The sequence below is a fragment of the Epinephelus moara genome, chromosome 24 (assembly GCF_006386435.1).
Source record: "Epinephelus moara isolate mb chromosome 24, YSFRI_EMoa_1.0, whole genome shotgun sequence".
NCBI classification, from domain to species: Eukaryota; Metazoa; Chordata; class Actinopteri; order Perciformes; family Serranidae; genus Epinephelus; species Epinephelus moara.
The window spans coordinates 9,371,361-9,389,266 of NC_065529.1; the positions used below are offsets into that span (position 1 = coordinate 9,371,361).

Below are 17,906 nucleotides of genomic sequence, written 5' to 3' on the forward strand. Positions count from 1 at the left end.
CCTCTCTAAAGCAAGGCCCTTGCTATATATATATATATATATATATATATAAAAGCATAATTATAAGGCTATGAAAACCAAACGAATTTTATTTTATAGCGATTATACACTTGTATAAACATATTAATGGGTAGAATATTCAGATTCAGATTCAGATTGACAATAAACCATGCCAAATATTACACACTGGCCCTTTAAGATTGAGGGTTTGAAGAAAAGCATTGACTTTGCTTTTGGAGAGATACATGAGATTAAAGAGAACGTGAAACAGGCGCTGGAACCTACGCCTGTACGGGATGGCTGAAAACAAGGAGCAAGACGTCCGTAAAGAGGTGACAAAAATCTGCCAGGCTATCCTACCTGACCTCAAAGCCAAACTGCCTGGTTATTGACACAGTTCATCGGCTTGGTCAACCAAAGAAAGATACCACCAAACCTCGAGGGATCATCATTCAGTTTACTGCCCGCACCTACCGTGACGCTGTGTGGAAAGCGGCTAAAGCCTGATTTATGGTCCTGCGTTAAATCAACGACGTCGCTACGTCGTAGGGTACGTGGCTAAATCAACGACGTCGCTACGTCGTAGGGTACGTGGCTACGCAAAAGGCTCGCCGTAGCCCCCGGCGTAGCCTGATGTGCACCTCCCCAAAAATGTAACTACACGTTGAGGCAACGCAGACCCAGCGCAGACCGAGAGGGCTGTGATTGGTTTGCTTGGTAGCAACGCATTTCCGGTTCTGTATTGCCAGATTGCGCCATCCACGCCATCTTTAAACATCTTATGTTGCGATGTAGATGTTGCAGTATTAAGGCCCATTTATGCTCAATGTTCAATACGGATACGGATACGGATACGGACGGAGCCGTCTGTCCATGCTCCACGTTCATTTCTGTGACCGGAAAAGCTGGAAGCTAAACAAAGAATCAACTAGAGACGACAATAACCATTCAGGAAAGGAACGCAGCCTCCTATTGCTCTGGCGGTGAATTGCACCGCGACGAAATGGAGTGACGGAGAAGTTCGAAGGGTTCATGACGGCGTCACGGCAACGACGTAGGTACGTCGTAGGTACGCCGCAGGACCATAAATCAAGCTCAAGAAGAACACCTTCCTCCAAAACCAGGAGCTGCGCTTCTCTGAGGACCTGCCGCCATCTGTTAGGGAGAGACGGAGACTGCTGTGGCCCCTGGTGGCGAAGGCACGACAAGAAGGCAAGGTGGCATACTTCGCTGGGGGGCGAGCCTTTTCCAACGGGACTGAGCTGTTTCCTCCTACCGGATGATCAGCGGGATCGACATGTAGCACTGCTTAATGTGGCCTTAAACTAAGAGGACTGTTTGGTATTCTGCTGCTCATTGACTTAAAATGGTTACTTGAAATACCTGATGTTGATAAAACAATTCCCTTCTCAGTCTCATATTGTTACTAAAAGTATTTTATTGAATTTACTACTACATTGGTTAAATATTATATAACTTTTGGCTTAAACATGGCCTATGTCATGCACTTTGTGCCAGAATTGCCTGAGAAGCAGAAAAAGCAAATCTCTCATAGGTTGGCCTTCATTGTTCCACTTCTAGTTATACAGAAGTTAATAGGCAGCTCTTGATGGTGAGTTTGCATTTTCAGTTTTCATCCAAACTAATTCTACATATTCTGTTAATTTGTTGTTGTTGTTGTTGTTGTTATGTCTTTATCTATTATTACACTCAATGCCAGGGGATTAAGAAATAGTATTAAGCGCAAGGCTCTATTTTTGTTCTTGAAGCAGCACAAAAGTAATTTTTATTTTTTACAAGAATCACATTCAGATCCAACAGATAGTAAATTCTGGAGATCACATTGGGGTGATGATCTATGGCTGGCTCATGGATCTGAATACTCTGCTGGCGTTGCCACTTTAAGATACAGTTTTGCAGGAAACATACTGTTAACAGTTTGTGACAGTTCTGGACATTTTATACTTCAAGTGTTGAATATCGACAGTATCACCCTGATAGTTGTTAATATCTATGGATATAACTCTAGCTATGAGAATAATCTGCTTCTTGAGACATTAGAGAAACATATTCAAAATGCCCTCAGCAATTTTCCAATCTCAGGAATTTTGGTTGGTGGGGATTATAATATGATTTTAGATCATAATCTGGACTGTTGGCCTCCTCGTAACTCAACTGCAGTCAATGACAAGTTAAAACAATTTATGCAAAAATTTAATTTAATTGATGTATGGAGAAATAACAACCCCAACAAAAGGGACTTTACATGGAGTAATAAAAACGCCACCAGAAAATCTAGGTTAGACTTTTGGTTAGCCTCTGACAGCTTAATGATTGACAAGATATCAGTTAATATTATTACAACGCCACTAACAGATCATAATACTGTCTCTATTTTTATTCCATTATACTCTACTTCCACTAAAAATATAATTATTGAATTCTGGGATAGAGCAAGATCTGAGAATGCTTTTGGTAGTAATTGGGAACTTTTGAAATATAAAGCTGGACAATATCTTAGACAGTTTGGTAGTACCCTAGCAAAAAATCGTAGACTGGAAGAAGAAAAGGTAGCCTCAAAAATTATTGAATTATCTCAGATAAGCCCTGCTGATATGTCAGACCAAGAAAAATTAAGTCTGATCTCAGAACAGGCGAAACTTAATGAAATATATCTAAACAAAGCTAAGGGTGCATTTGTGAGATCAAGAAAGAGGTGGATAGAAGAAGGTGAGCAGAATTCAGCATATTTCTTCAACCTTGAAAAACACCACGGAAAAATTAATCTAATTCAACAACTCAACATTAATGGCACAACAACTGATAATCCAAGAAGAATAGCTGAGTTCTGCTCTAAATTTTATAGTAACTTATACAAAACCAACTACTGCCAGAATTCGACAAATGCTTTCTTTAATTCTCCATCTAATATTAACCCAATTACTGTTGAGGACAGAGATCTTTGTGACGAGGCAATAACACTGCAAGAAGTATTTTTTTCTATTGAACATTTAAGGAAAAATCGTTCACCTGGTCTGCAGAGTTTTATCATGCTTTCACTGAAGAATTGGCCCCTTTTCTTCTTGAAGTCATACGTGAAAGTATTGAAAAAGGAACCTTAACTCCTACGCTGACGCAAGGGCTTATCACTTTAATCCCTGAACCCAAAAAAGACCACCTTCTCATTGATAATTGGCGCCCTATCCCATTATTAAATAGCGACTACAAAATTTTTGCATTTATAATTGCCAAACGGCTTAAAAATGTCCTAGATAAGATCATAGAAGAAACTCAGTCAGGATTCATGCAAAAGAGACACATTTCCAATAATATTCAACTTGTTTTAGATTTAATTGACTATTCATTCCTGTGTCCTGACGATAGTTTGATTCTCTTTTTAGATTTTTATAAGGCATTCGACACTGTTGAACACAACTTTATATTTAGAACAATTGAAAGGTTTGGTTTTGGCAAATTTTTTTCTAAAGCTGTCAAAACATTGTACTATAATGGTAATAGCTCCATCAGATTAAAAAATGGGACATCCCCAAGATTTGAGTTACAAAGGGGTATTTGGCAGGGCTATCCTGCTTCACCTTATCTATTTATTTTATGTACTCAACTTCTTTCCACCCATATTAAAAATAGTCCATTGAAAGGGATTTGTATAGCAGATAGAGAGGTTATTATTAGCCAACTGGCAGACGACACTACACTCTTTTTAAAAAATGCCAGCCAAGTTCCCACTGCTATCAAAATAATAGAAGCATTCTCAGCAGCATCGGGTCTTTGCCTTAATCTGAAAAAATGTAAACTGTTCTCACTTAAAGAATGTCACACTCCCCAAATCTGTAACATACCTATTAAAGAAAAGGTAACATACCTTGGGATAACTGTCATGAGAAACGAAGAAAATAGATGTACTGAAAACTTTATTACTGTTATTGATAAGACCAAAAAGAAACTTAACCAGTGGCTTCAGAGGGATTTATCCCTAAAAGGGCGAACTCTATTAGCAAAAGCTGAAGGCTTATCTCGTATTGCATATACAGCCATTTCTTTATATGTTAGTAAGCAGCTCTGCATGTCCGTCGATAAAATACTTTTTAATTTTCTATGGAAAAATAAGACGCATTATGTCAAAAAATCTGTTATTATGAATACGTATGATTCTGGTGGCCTAAATTTTCTCGGTTTTACCACTCTCAATAATACATTTAAATTAATTGGATTAAACAATTTCTAAATAACCCCACGTCAATATGGAACTTCATACCAAACTATATTTTTTCAACGCTTGGAGGGCTTCAGTATGTTCTTGTGTGTGACTACAAAATAGAAAAGCTTCCGCAAAATATATCTAAATTCCATAAGCAAATGCTTTTAGCATGGTCACTAATCTATAAACATAATTTCTCACCACATAGGTGTTATATCTGGAATAATGGTCACATTACTTTTAAAAACAAATCTTTATTCTTTAAAACATGGTTTGAAAATGACATAATCCAGTGACCGAGCTTCTCAATGGTAATGGAAATTTACTTAATTATTCAGAATTCCTTCAGACCTTCCATATTCCTGTGACTCCTAGAGAATTCAGTATAGTAATGGATGCCATTCCCTCTGCCATTTTAACACTATTAAAAGGGACTAAACTGCCCACTCGTTTACTGTTGAACCCAAAAAACACTGCAGTGGGAGAAATATGATTCTCTAGTAAGGTTACAAACAACAACCGTGTTATTCGATCTCTTTTTCAGAAAGATACTACTGTTCCTGCTGCTGTTCATTACTGGGCAGGGTTTGTCCCTGTATTGTATGTATGTATTGTTTGGTATCCATAGCAACGAAAAGAAAAGACATACAAAATTATATGTCATTAGCTTATTAATTATTTTAGGAAAATACCACATTCATAAGGCTAAATTTAGTAATGCAAAACCTTCATTCATTGCATTTGAAAAGGAAACCAAACAATATATAAAAACGATTAGTGATTCAAACAATAAGAAAGCTGCTAAAACTCATGAGTTATGTACTTTGCTTAATATTTTTAAATGAAACTCCCACTGGCTGTTATGTTGTTATATATTAACGACTGTGTATTTGTGTTTTCATATTGCTTGTTTGTAATGTTTCCTAGAAATCAATAAAAAAATTATTTAAAAAAAAAAAAAAATCCTCCATGAAGTATCGGATGACATGGTTTCATCAATGTTATCATAGCTTTTTGGTACACAGCGGCTACTGTTGTTGCAATACGCGTTTGAAACAGTGACGCGCTAGAATACGCTATCCGTTTGAATACAATATATGATTTCAACGTTAGACAGGAGAAATTCCTACACACTGTGGCTTTAAATAAACTTTGCGTATGTTAAAATGCAGCTAAACTCGTGTGAGTGTGTGTAAATGATCTCTCTGTTTGTTAGAATCTGTTTTAAACCCAGTGGAAATAACGTTAGAGCCCTGGAACAATGAAATGATTCTACTGACCTATAACAATATGTAGGCTACTCTTTTTTTACCTGAGACTCCAAACTTTTGTCCATGGATACTTTTTCCTTCTGTGATCTAATTGGTCAGAGGCTGGAGTGTTGACAGGCAGTGATCCGACATTGAACATAAGTTACCACAGTGAATTATCCTGGTAAAAAGAAAACCAGCTTCGTAGTAGGCTAGTGAAAACCTAGAGTTAACCCTGAAGTTACCTTGCTAACTCCAAATCCTGCTTTGTAGTACAGGCCTCTGCTGTTGTTACTTTTCAATGTATGTAGTTTTAACTTTGAAGTTATAACTGCATACAAGGTAGATTCTAATATATTCACCACAGTTAGATGACATGCTTTTTTTCTGTCATTGTTATTTTCATAGGTATATCCTGCTGTTGGTAGCAATCTTTATGATTATTTTGTTCATTTAAACAAGTAATAATCCTATTATTACTATAAGACTAGTCATCATTTACTGGAATTCACTGTCAGACGTTAATGCGGCTTCTGAGAGCTGTCAACAAGCAGTCATCTGTTGGTGGTTCAGTCGATGTGACACATCGTCCACTGACTGTGGGTCAGAATAGCCAGAAAAGCATGCTGGCTTGCATACTGCACAATATGACCGGATGCAGTAGAACATTCTGGTATTTTTGGCATACTGCATTTGACATACTATAGAATGGGACATTCTTTTTTCTGGCATACTAGTATGGTAGTATGGTAGTATGGGTATTGGAATGCACAGCTAAGAGGTAATACAATTACTCACGAGAATGTACTCACATTTAGAATGTAGAGTTTAAATTAGTAGTTTGTATGAACAAATTATATGTTGCCTACATATGCTAATACGTCATTGTGTAACAGTGGTGGGTTTATCCAAGTAAAAGGAACTGCATCATGAAATAAACCAAATATGTACCAACAGGGCCACAGCAGTGAGGTGCGAGCAGGTTTAATTGATAACCAAACATTGTTATTAGAAATGTTACATTTCTTTAGACTTTTCTGACCTAATATAAGCCATATCAGAAATGAATTCAACCTGTTAAAAATATTCCTATTGTGTAACTCAATCACTTTGATTACGAAGCTGTCAGAGGTCACTTGGGCTGCCTAGAAAAATTCTTCATTTGCATAGTTTAGGACAACACATACTACAACATGGCACAGAGGTGTGTTACTGAGAGGACTGCACAGTCATGTGTCAGACAAATTGTTAAGGCACATTCAGTATTATTAGTCAGTAGTCACTAATGAGAGACATGGCTACAGGTCTGAGTTGATTTTGTTGAGATGATCACTCGATTGTCAAACCTCGCATTCCTCTGCATTCCTCTCCTCTGTCAGGGACCACACACACACACACACACACACACACACACACACACACACACACACAAGTGCCTCTGGGTGCTTCTTATTCCTGTGACGTGACTTTAATACTCGATGGTCACTGCCTTTGTCTTCAGGTATTCATTGAGAGCCTCTTGTCCTGTTGGAGTGACAGAGACACTGTGATTAAGTATGGATATTAATACCCACAAACTTGAGTCCTTTGATGAAATTCTGCAACAAGATTCGGTGGAGATATGAGGCACTATGAACGAATCCAAAGTGACAGTAAGGGGAAGATACAGTTGAAAGCCAAAACACAGTAATGTTGGATTGTAATGTATAGCCAGTTAAATAAAGGTTTTTATATTTGTTGTATTTTGGGAAATTTCTGGTGCACATGATGTGATCTGATCAACCAGCATCACAGTTACAATCAGTAACTAGAATTACTGCCCTCAGAGGTTGTATGCCTCTGCACACCAGTCACGTTTCTCTTACAGTTTACATCCATGTCTGTGAAAATGTGGATGCTTCTCACACATCTTCCCCTTGACAGCACAGAGGAGCTATACAATCAGCACAGTTTCATGGTGGATACCCATGATTACTGTCACCAATTCAGTATCTGACCAAATGTCTCCCCTTCTGCTCCTGAGATACAATGCTGCGTAATGGCCAGAAAAGTGTTTTATGCAGCACATTATGATGTCACAGTGAAGCTCACCTTTGACCTTTTGGATATAAAATGTCATCACTTCATCATTTTGTCATAATTAGAATACGAATTCTTGAGGTATAGCCAAAAACATATTTTGTGAGGTCACACTGACCTTGACCTTTGACCTTCGACCACAAAATTCAGTTCATCAGTTCATTACTGTCCATCAGTCCAAGTGGAGATTTTTGCCAAATTTGAAGAAAGTCCCTTGAGGCATTCTTGAGATATTACCCTCACAGGGATGGGATGGACTGACATATACATATGTACATCCGTACGTATGTATGGACGGACTGAGAGTAACAACCTACAATACTAAATGAAATCAATAATCTTTATCAAGCTGCATATAGGCCAACAATCTTCAAAAGTAGGGTTCTAAAAGGGTTCTGAGGTTCTATTCAGAACCCTTTCCATCCTTTTTGTAAGGCCTGGTTCACACTACACGACATTTTTGTCTATTCCGACAGTCACTTTGTCAGATTATGCGACTGTGGAGTCATAAAATTGTGCTGTGACTTGGCCGACAGACATGACAGACTACACGATGGTCCACTCGAATTATCCCCGGTCGTCTTTCACGATGTGTGTGATGTCATCGGGTTATTCTTGTCCTATTTTTAGTATTATTATTACTATTATTTCAGTCACTGTCTGTTCATGTGCCAGCCGAAATGTTGCAGTAATGGGATAAGTGCCACTAGATGGCAGGAGCTATATTTGAAGTACTGCTTGCAAACTATGACAGTCACTGAATCCTCCACAAGTTCCTGCAAATGTTTCACAAAAAAAGCCTTTTAGGGCTTTTTTACAGGCCGGGTTTGACTCCGGCCTGTGGCCCTTTGCTGCGTGTCGCTCCCCTTCTCTCTCCCCCTTCACGCTCTTCTGTCCTGTCGATTAAAGGCTTAAAAATGCCCAAAACATAACTTTAAAAAAACAACCAAAAAAAAAGAAAATTAAGAGATTCTTTCAACTGAAGTTATAAGGGGATTTTAATTTTATATAGATACAGGAAGTGTTGAGATTGAAATGATAGTGTGATGCATTAACTTTATCAAGACAGGAGTGGATAAAAAGTAAAACTATAAGAATACAGAGGGAATTAAAGCTGCAAGCAGCAACGAACGGGCCCTCGCACCTCTGCTCAACTTGAGGGTGCTGGCAGGATGCCGGCTAAAGTGACAGTTAATTTCTGTCAAAGTCAGATAGCACATGCAGGACTGAGACGGCATATCCTTCATACAGTGCTGAAATTACTATTTCACATTTTGTACCACTTCCTCTTTCCACTAGAGGGAGCTGGAGAAGGCACTAATGATATGTCATGTTCTTATACATGAAATATAGACCACAGCATGTAAATGTCAGATAAATCCAAAATTAAGTGTCTGAAAAGACGTACTTCCTGGCACCACTAGGTGGCGCTGTACTCTTCACTGAATATTGAGATATGGATCTGTTCAGGGTGGGACTGTCGTCAATCCTGTGAAGTTTGGGGAAGATTGGACTATGTATGGACCATGAGTTACAAACCACTTCCTGTTTATTGCGACACATGGAAGTTAAACGCCTTGCCATGGTCACACGCTTTGACGAAATCTCAAGCCTTTTACAACTTTTTTATTCTTCAAGGTCTTTCAGTGGGACAGAGCAATGTTTGAAGTTGATCGGATAAAATCTCTAAGACAACTCCATTAATTTATGAGCCCTGGAAATGGGCAAAAATGCACAAAAGTGGCACAAGTAAATTCAAAATGGCCGACTTCCTGTTGGTTTTAGAGCATGGATCACACTGTGTTTCTATTGGTTAAAGTGACGGTTGTGACGAGAGCAGTCGTGAACGACAAAAAGGAAATCAAACATGCTAGACTTTCTGTTGGGACTTTGTGAAGCGTCCCAGACGCTGCATCAGTTGACGTCTGCTATGTCACACTACACAAGATGTAACAATGGAATATCATGTACGACACTCATTGTTGTTCATGATCCGAGCAGACACCGCACAACGCTTCGTCAGGCTAAAATCAGGCTAATATGGTGTATCTTGTACCCGGCATAAGAGTAACTGTACATTTAAGCAGTGTTTCTCACAGAATAAGAATCTATGTGTGGCGGTAAGTGATGATGGGGGTGGGGGGTAGTGTTGTTTTTGGCGGCCTGTTTTAATTTTAGTTTTAGTCTAGTCTTTGTGTCAAACTGTCATTTTAGTTTATATTAGTTTTAGTCACGTTCATACTCTTTATTTTCTAGTCAAGTTTCAGTCAACTAAAAGTCTGAGCATTTTAGTCTTATTTTAGTCAGAATAATCCATGACTATTTTCGTCTCGTTTTAGTCGATGAAAATTGTATTTTAGTCTCTTTTTAGTAATGCAATTCTATTATACCCAGTCAATATAGTATAAGTACCTAGTATAGTATAACCAAACCAAAATTTTCTTTTCTAAATTAGCTCCTAGTTAGAGCTAAATATATATTTATTTATACAACAGTTAGTTCCAACCGAGTAATTTGATTGGACAAGAGGCATTCCGTGAGTGCTGATATAGAGTATAACATCACTGGGACTTGTTACAGTAAAATCACTCCGCTCACAGGTGTTATAAGTAAGGGATAATGTATAATGAGCCGGTGAATACTGGGAAAATAACTCCCGACAGGGGAATAGAACCCCGATGCATACCTTGCCCTGCCGGCAATGGCTGAATCTCCTTGTCAGGGAAGCGTCCCTAGCAACGCTGGGCTACATAGCAACGGTCATTACACAGTATTATCAGACCTTTTTGGTCATCGCTTCATCGCTTCAATCGCGATGACGCAACCCTCCTCCCGCAATTTTCTTCACCTCCCGCTATTTTCTCGTCAACCATGGCTGAGTTAACTACCGTAGCTGCTCTTTATCTGTTGTGGACATCTGATTTGGATCAGAGACCCAAACGCCGCCGTGTCTGGGTTCACAATATCCTCCAGAAACGCACATAGCTGGGTGAATATCATCACCTCCTGCAAGAGCTGCGTCTGGATGACGGTCGTTTCCAGCGGTACTTCAGGCTGAGGCTGGCCCAGTTTGAGGACCTGTTGGCCCGTATCGGTGCGAGGATCTCCCGCCTGGACACCAACTACAGGCGCTCCATCCCAGCTGCGGAGCGCCTGTCCATCTGTCTCCGGTTAGTTGCTTATAATTTATTTATGAAAATGAACGCTGATTGGATGTCGCGGCACAGCGTCACGCGATGTCGCTTGAAAAGTTCAAATTTTTCAACTTTAAGCGACACACGTGATGAGGCGATGGACGCGTCATCGCTTCATCGCGTCGCTCTTATCGCCTGAAGCGACATCGCGTGTCATCGCGTCATTTACATTGACTTTGAATGGAAACTTGTGGCATTCATCACGTCCATCGCGTTTGGTGTGAACGCACAGTTACTCAGCATTGCTGTTTAAGCTGTTGTTGAACTGTTGTATAAAAGCAATATCACATGAGAGCGAGTGATGTTGTACTGTATGTCGTCACAGCTGTAATCCGTCTGCGCAGTGTGACGCACAGCCTAGGACACAGAAATACTAATATACTATATATATATATACTATATACTATGTATATATAATATACTAATAATAACGCGACTAAACATTATAACGTTATTTCGTCTCGTCTTGTTTTGGTCAACGAAAATGAAGAGACATTTTAGCAGAGGTTTTATTTTGTAAACCACATTTAGTCTCGTCTCAACAATATTGCATTATATATTTAATTATAGTTATCGTCACATGACCACCATTTACGTTGCGTCTTGTCTCGTTTTCGTCACGTGATAAAGGTTCGTTGACGACGATCATACTTTTCGTTGACGAAAGCAACACTAGTGGGGGGCTGTGCTAACTTGCAGTTATTGTTTTTTTCTTGCCTGTGTGTCATTGTGTATCATTCTGTGGGTCCGTGAACACAGGTGGAACTCTTCCTTTTTCTTTTTTTTTAATCTCAGTAGCAGTTTGTTGAGGTTGAGTTGCTTGGTAGAAATGGGGCTATAGAAGCACAGCTCCACAGTAAGAGCAGCATTTTTTCTTACCCAGATCTTTGCCAAAGCCAGACTGTTTGAAGCCTCCAAACGGCGAGGCCACATCGGTCTTGTTGTAGGTGTTGACAAAAACTGTGCCGGCGTTGAGCTTCTCACTGACGTACAGAGCCTTGCTGATGTCCCGTGTGAAAACACCTGATGCCAGGCCGTACTCTGTGGCGTTGGCCCTTCTCAGGACATCGTCCACCTCACTGAGACAGGGAGGAGGGAGAAACAGCAGAAAAGACAGAGGTAAGTCTGGTGATTTTTTGTGTGTGTGCAGGTGTGAATTTGTGAGCATTTTGTGGTAAATGTTGTATATGGAGATATGAGTCAGTACTTACCCGCTCTTGAACTTGGAGACAATCATGACAGGGCCGAATGACTCCTCTATAGCGATGTACATGTGGTCTTGCACATCAGTGAACACTGTGGGCTCGAAGAAAAAACCTGGAAGAAGACATAAACCAAGACAGCACATAAAAGACCCACATGACTGGATGAATAGGAATATTCAATCAGCAGAGGAGGACCACACAGACCCAGACTTCATCATTAAGCTCAGTGGAGATAATGCTGCCTTACCTGGCCGCTGCACCTGTTTGCCACCACACACCAGAGTGGCTCCCTCCTTGATGCCGGTCTGACAGTACTCCACCAGTTTGTCCAGGTGGGCTTTGTGGTTTTGAGGGCCATGGTCTGTGGAGCGGTCCAGTGGATCACCGATCTTCATCTTCTTGACTTCCTCAACCTGACACCCAAATAAGATAACCATAACAATAGAGCTGCACATTGTGGGCTTAGAAACCTCAGTTAAGTCTGCATGCAAAGGATTGTCTGATCTAAAATTGTTTGTTTCAAAATCTCTCATTTCAGAACATGAGTTAAGAGTTTTTACTGAATTCAAGCATCAATCTGAATTTCAATTATCTTGTGTCAACCTCACCTCTTAGCTACAGTAATGTCTCTGGAAACAACCTCTTAACTATTGATTTTATATATATATATATATATATATATATATATATATATATATACATACCAGGGGTCGCGTTAACCGGATATTCTCGGTCATTGACCGTTTTTTTACAACAATGACCGGAAAATCTGAAGGCCGTCGGTCATTTTGACTGGTTGCAATTACCACCCCTGCCCACATGGCAGCGGAGTGCACAGTCAGTGGCTGCCGTTTTCATACTGCAGAGAAAAAGTCATTCATCTGCTTCATGTAGCGTTGTTGAGCCCTGGACACACCGGACGCGTAGTGCCCAAGGCTATTCAAGAGAAGGCTGAGACACGGGGTCGAACATGGGGGGATTGCACATGCGCAGTGTAACTTGAGCTGCGATGCTGGAGGGTGACAGCAGGGGCGCTAGATAAAAAGCGCAGGATCCACTCAGGCGATCAAGGAGTGCGCTTGGTGCGGTCTGCTTGGACTTTTGGACGGCGGCTGTCTGAAGTTGTCGGAATTGCATCTCTGTCATTCTCACCCACAACGCAGGGCACCAGTGACAGTCCAATAATAAGCTGTGAAAATGACATGCATGCACATCCCCTTTATTCCGCGGTCTCACGCCATCTACTGAGCCTTTGAGGAAGTGCAGACCAGATTTTACTGCGCATGTGCAATCCCCCCATGTTTGACCCTGTGTCTCAGCCTTCTCTTGAATAACCTTGGTAGTGCAGCGGAAGTTGACTGTCCACACAGGCAGCGCATTTCTCCTGTGCTCTCCGCGCCGGTTAAACATCGACTCCACTTGTCGGTTCCCGTCAGTACTCGTTTTTTCACTTCAACAGGTCATTTTAAACATGGGTAAGTCCATATTGTAATCGTTTTTTATAACATAGGCCTAATAAGTTAATTACAATTTGTCATTGCATATCCATGTATTGAGCGTGTTGGATAAACACTGGGCATATTGTTATTGACCATTTTATTTATGTAGTTATGTCTGTAGGCTCGGTGACACAAAATTAAAATTGTAATGAAGTGATTAGGGTATTGAAAAATGTGTTCGGTTATGCACTGTTGTGTTATTTTAAATTATAAACACGGTATTTTACTGCTCGCGTGAAAAATAGACCAGACGCCCAACTGAAACGCTGCCTCCGCGGACGCTCCGCTCTGCTCAGCGGCCTGTGTGAACAGTCAGATAGGTTAACATGGGCGCCGATTGAAAACTGCCTCCGCTGCTGGGCGCTGCGCTTTGGTTCCGCGTCCGGTGTGTCCAGAATGGCACGGGTGTGTGGATGTCTGTTCATCTTTTCGTTCATGTCCTTATTAATGCACACTTTATAACTTGCTTGTTGGATTTATTAAAAACGAACGAATGAAACGAATACATACATACATGTATGTGTATATACATATATATATATGTATATACACATACATGTATGTGTATATATATATATATATATATATATATATATATATATGTATATATATGTATATACACATACATACATACATAGCAGCCTAATCTTATCTTAAAATCTTAATAAAATAATATGATATTGTAAAAATAATAAGAAAATGTACAATTAACTTCCTAATTGAACTAGGGACGCAGCGATTTTGAAATTCTGGGCCGATACTGACACCAATGTTTAAAATAACAATTTCCGATACCGATGTTTTTATATTGGTGTTTCTTTTGTTTTTTGTTGTTATTTAGTCTTCTTTTGTGCCAAGGAAACACAGAAATCTACACTATAAAAAAAATAAATGAACAGATTTAAAGCCATTCACACTACCTTTGAATGAGCACAAATTCAATAATACACATTTATGAAACATCCTTTAACATAATCTCCTTTCACTTGTAAAACATCTTCAAAAAAAAGCAAAAAGCCTTTTTACTTTATAATATACATCATAATTCATAGTGCTGTGAAAACATCAAAACATCTCTTCTTCAAACAGATTTATTTATTCACGTTTCTCACTAAAAGCTACATTTTACAAGATTACACTGAACACATCATGAGAACATTATAATTTACCTTTGCCCAAAACAAATTTTTACTGAATAGAGCTTGAACGCTTCACAGTGTAAATCAATGCAGGCTCCGTGAGCTGTTCATTGTGGCCACTGGCTGCTTAGAGGTAACGATAACCAGCTTTCCTCTTGCCGATGTCAACACTGATTGTTTTTTTCATGTTCTCATTCTCCACACCCACTCTTTCAGTAGTGCAGTGGTGGTTGAATGGGCACCAGGTAGCTTTTGTGATTTTGACATGATAACAATACAGTGTGTTTCGAGGTTCACGTGATGTCGGATAACTCCATCTCCCCCAGAGAGCAGGTAAAGTGTAACGACCTGGGGAGGGGGGCCGGGGGGCCGCAGGCACCCAGAAAAAAAGGCCTCTCTATTATTTAGTAGACTTTGCTATGTAGTTATGTTGTTGTGGCCCTATGTAAAATTTAAAATAATAGTAGTAATAGTATTAGCAAAAAATAGTAAAAGAAATACATCCATCCAACCATCCAATGCCTCTATTTGTGGCGCCCCTTATGGATGCAGGTGCCCTTAGCATTCGCCTAGACTGCCTATGCCACGAGCGTGCACTGCTTTCTTGTCACTTTCTGTCTCTAAAATAGCTTTGGTTTACTCTGCATATCAATATGTAAGACATATCAAATGAGGAGCCATAAAGAGATTTAAATATAAGATTAAAACTAATGAGTTGGAGGTTTCACAGCCCACAATTTGAATTTGCTCAGCAAGTCACTCTGGCAATCAGAAATGATGCTCATTACCTATGCCCATGAAACCGAGCTGCACCAATCACATCAGTGTATCTGATATAGGCGGGCCAGAGGCGAGCTAAACAGATGACGACAGCACTGCGACGACGAAGTCCGGTATCAGTCAGTAAACATTGCAAGATGGCTACGGATGAACACCAGTTGATTGAAACGGCTTTGGCCGCTACAGTGAACGAGTTAGACTTGGATTTTTCTCTAAAAGAGGAACAGAAGACGGCGCTCGTGTCTTTCCTTTGCAAGAAGGACGTTTTTGCTGTTTTGCCGACCAGTTACAGCAAGAGGCTAATCTACCAGTTAGCTCCGCTAGTAGCTAAGCATATGGGTTAGGGTTGTTCTGATTGGTCGTATTGTTATCCAATTGTGTGCAGTGATATTTACAAATGCATGCTTGGTGCCGCCCCTCGAGTTGGGCCATTTGCATTACTCATGGCCAGACCCTAAATCTTTCTAGATTTGGCTCTGGATTTCCAGGCTAGTCTTTTTTCTTAACATTAACTTGTTTACAAATGAGAATTAAACTTGACCCTAGACCTGTTTTCTAACCCTTAGTTAGCCTTTTTTTCCATTTCTTAGTTGGTTCGTTGATTTTTTCAATTAATTAATTCTCGTAAAAGTTTTTTTTAATTTCTTGGGCTACAGTTAATATTGGAACAGAAAGAGCAACTATATTTAAACAAAGACTTGTGCCAGTACAATTCCATCACTCTAAAGCTGTGTTCACACTTTGCAACAGTGTGACCAGCTACAGTATCGCAGAGCTGCTGTTGAAGTGTTATTCAAGCACTTGCTAATGTGAAATTGACTAACAAGCTAAAACAAGCTGATAAGACTGTATATTATTATTCAGTTCAGTCTTTTACCTCATCCTTGTCCATCTAATGTCACTCTCAGATCGCTCTCGAAAACACTTGCATGCCTGTTCTGAAATATGTATGATGTGCACATATTCTCACTGCACGTTCTACTCATTATAACTGCTTTTTATTTATGGGTGAGAAATGTGGGTACGTGTGGTTTATACATCTGGACCCAGGTATGTAACAAAAGAGTAGTTTGTTTAGTTTTCTGTGGGATTACAGTCTTGTCTTAGCCAAATGAAAGAAGAAAACATTGTGGAATGGTTGTGCCACTCTACCACCAACCACCGCCAGTAACAAATTAAATATTCAATCACAGCACAAGGTCAAATGCGCCCAGATCCAGATCAGAAATAAATACAACGCCTCTAGGGAGTCTTGTGCTATGTAGACGTGTGGCAAAAATCTAAGAAACATCAGCAGTGTGAGATAAAGAGACACATACCACTTTCTTCAGAAACTGGTCATGAATAGTGTCTTCCACAAACAGTCTGCCAGCTGCGATGCAGTTCTCTCCCTTGTTGAAGAACACTGAGCTCATGCCCTGAAATAGGCAGATATTACAGTGTTTTATTTCTGAAATTATTTCAACTAAATGACTAAAAAATGTTCCTATGAATGAGCTTACCATGCGCACAGCCTTGTCCATGTCACAGTCACTGAAAATGATAAGAGGGGATTTTCCTCCGAGCTCCAGAGAGACTTTCTTCACGTTACTGACTGCACAGCTTTAAATGGAGGAGAACACAGGTACAGAAAGCTGAGCAGTGATGTTACTTCTGGTTTAGACAGAGTTTTGTGAATGAGCTTTACCTCTCACCTCTTCATGATGTGTTTACCAATTTCAGTGGAGCCTGTGAAGCCCAGTTTACGGACGTCAGGATGGTCGGACAGGCGTTGACCTACTAGAGCACCTACAAGAAAAAGATGAGATTAATAACAACTCACACAGCTTCATTAGTTCACTTCAGGCTCATGTAATGCTTGGTGAGGAAGCCAGTGGCATGCTGTTGATTAGCGATTGGTATTTAAGGTGTATGCCTAATCCCAAGATGGTTTTAAACTAGAATTACCTCCCTGCTGGTTATACGCCTCTGCACACCAGTCAAGTTTCTCTTACAGTTTACATCCATGTCTGTGAAAACATGGATGCTTCACACACAGAAGATCTTTACAATCAGCACAGTTGGACACCTAAGATTAGTGTCACCAATTCTGTATCTGACCAAATGTCTCCCCATCTGTTCCTGTCTCCCCTTCTGTTTTGGATATAAAATGTCATCATTTTATCATTATATCCTATAGACATTTGTGTGAAGTTTGTCATAATCAGCGTAAGAATTCTTGAGTTATGGCCAAAAACTATTTTTTGTGAGGTTACAGTGACCATTGAACTTTAATAACCAAATCCTAACCAGTTTATTCTTTAGTCCAAGTGGATGTTTGTGTCAAAGATAAAGTTTGTTGCCTTTGCACGCTGGGGAAGGGTTTTACCCGAAATGTTGTATTTATCGATAAAGCCAGAAGAAAGTAATCAATTAACTAAACTCCATAACTGCCTTAAAGACATAAAAACCTGGATGAGCACCAATTTCCTGATGTTAAATTCAGACAAAACTGAAGTTATTGTTCTTGGCCCCAAACAACTCAGAGACTCTTTATCTGAT

The 17,906-nt window shown here is 39.8% G+C and overlaps 1 protein-coding gene across 1 annotated transcript in view; it reads right to left on the minus strand.

Moving 5' to 3' along the window:
• Window positions 1-6,437: 6,437 nt before the first annotated feature.
• Window positions 6,438-17,906, minus strand: part of aldh1l1 (aldehyde dehydrogenase 1 family, member L1) — a 34,669-nt gene continuing 23,200 nt past the window's right edge. Inside the window, exons 17-23 of the mRNA XM_050036924.1 lie at window positions 17,060-17,153; window positions 16,868-16,967; window positions 16,685-16,783; window positions 12,195-12,360; window positions 11,954-12,059; window positions 11,622-11,821; window positions 6,438-6,993 (exon numbers count right to left, since the gene is read on the minus strand). Coding sequence (XP_049892881.1) covers window positions 6,938-6,993; window positions 11,622-11,821; window positions 11,954-12,059; window positions 12,195-12,360; window positions 16,685-16,783; window positions 16,868-16,967; window positions 17,060-17,153 — 821 coding nt within the window. The 3' untranslated portion in view covers window positions 6,438-6,937. The remainder of the gene's footprint in view (window positions 6,994-11,621; window positions 11,822-11,953; window positions 12,060-12,194; window positions 12,361-16,684; window positions 16,784-16,867; window positions 16,968-17,059; window positions 17,154-17,906) is intronic.